General features: G+C 51.8%; 2 protein-coding genes across 2 annotated transcripts in view; both read right to left on the bottom strand.

Annotated features, from left to right (window-relative positions):
• Positions 1-83, bottom strand: part of LOC114023045 — a 996-nt gene extending 913 nt beyond the window's left edge. Inside the window, exon 1 of the mRNA XM_027835533.1 lies at positions 3-83. Within this exon, the coding sequence (XP_027691334.1) occupies positions 3-83 (81 nt within the window). The remainder of the gene's footprint in view (positions 1-2) is intronic.
• A 139-nt stretch (positions 84-222) lies between these two features.
• TTC36 (tetratricopeptide repeat domain 36) overlaps positions 223-1,166 on the bottom strand; it is an 11,948-nt gene continuing 11,004 nt past the window's right edge. Inside the window, exon 3 of the mRNA XM_027835491.1 lies at positions 223-561. Within this exon, the coding sequence (XP_027691292.1) occupies positions 302-561 (260 nt within the window). The 3' untranslated portion in view covers positions 223-301. The remainder of the gene's footprint in view (positions 562-1,166) is intronic.

Raw genomic sequence — 1,166 nt, forward strand, 5'->3', positions numbered from 1 at the left:
ACTGCCTTCATGACTGCAGAACTGAATAGAGACCCTGGTGGTGTAGTGGAAAGAGCTTGGGCGTCTGGAGCCAGAGGACGCATGCTTCAATCCAGACTCTAACTTTCTCCCTTGCTTGACCTTTGGGCCTCAGTGGGACTAAATGACCCCAAAGGCTCTCTCTGGCTCTGAAACTTAGACACTCTGATCACGTTGGCCAAGCCCAGAGAGGACGAGGAGTCAGACTGGAGCAGAGGCGGCTTTATTGGGTTAGTGGCGGCCCTCCTGGGCGGCCAAGGTCCCCAGGCAGGGGTGCCTCTGCTCAGGGCTCACTGAGGCCCTGCAGCTGTCTCATCATGTCAGCCAGCATCCGGTTGCACAGGGCCGCATACGGGTTGAGCAGGACCAGCTGGCGTCGGGCAAAGGGGCTGCCCAGCCCAGCTGCTTTCTGGAAATCACTTCTGGCGTCATCATCTCTGCCCTGCAGACGGGCTACCAGCCCCCTCTGGACATAGCTCTGGCACGCCACCTGTCCTTGGCCCCGACTCAGCAGGATGGCATGGTCCAGGTCCTCCAATGCACCTACAGGGAGTTGGGGAGAGAGGAAGATGCATGGAGGCTGGAGGTGATTGGAAGGAGGAGATGTGGGCTGCCTACAGACGTCTTTCTTTGACTGTGCCCCAATGGTAGCGTTCAGAACTGCAGCTTCCTTCTCACCACTCCTCCCATTCCCCACTCCCAGACTAGCAGATGCTCCAGAGGAGATTTTTTGGTCAGATGTAACTTGGATTAAGTAGTGAGGATGTAGTAGAGAGAGCACTGGACTTGACACAGAGAATACTCAGGTTCAAACTCCACCTCAGCCATTTAGTTATTAGCTATGTGACTTTGGCACAATGGACAGAATGCCAGCCCTGGAGTATAATGAGCTGTAGAAGGAAACGGCAAAGCATTCCAGTGTCTTTGCCAAGAAAACCCCAAATGGGGTCATGAAGAGTCAGGCACAACTGAACAATAACCACAACATGAAAATGATTCCCAGATTTATACATGCAGACAGTAGCCGTGAGGAACAAAGTGGGACTTGAAATCAATTTATTCATCCCAACCCAAATATCAAACAGGCCTGAGGAATTGTCTTCTGAAAGGAGAGACTCTGTCCAAAAAAAAAAAAAAAAAAAAAAAAA

This window comes from Vombatus ursinus, unplaced genomic scaffold (genome assembly GCF_900497805.2).
Source record: "Vombatus ursinus unplaced genomic scaffold, bare-nosed wombat genome assembly UNPS02014816.1, whole genome shotgun sequence".
NCBI classification, from domain to species: Eukaryota; Metazoa; Chordata; class Mammalia; order Diprotodontia; family Vombatidae; genus Vombatus; species Vombatus ursinus.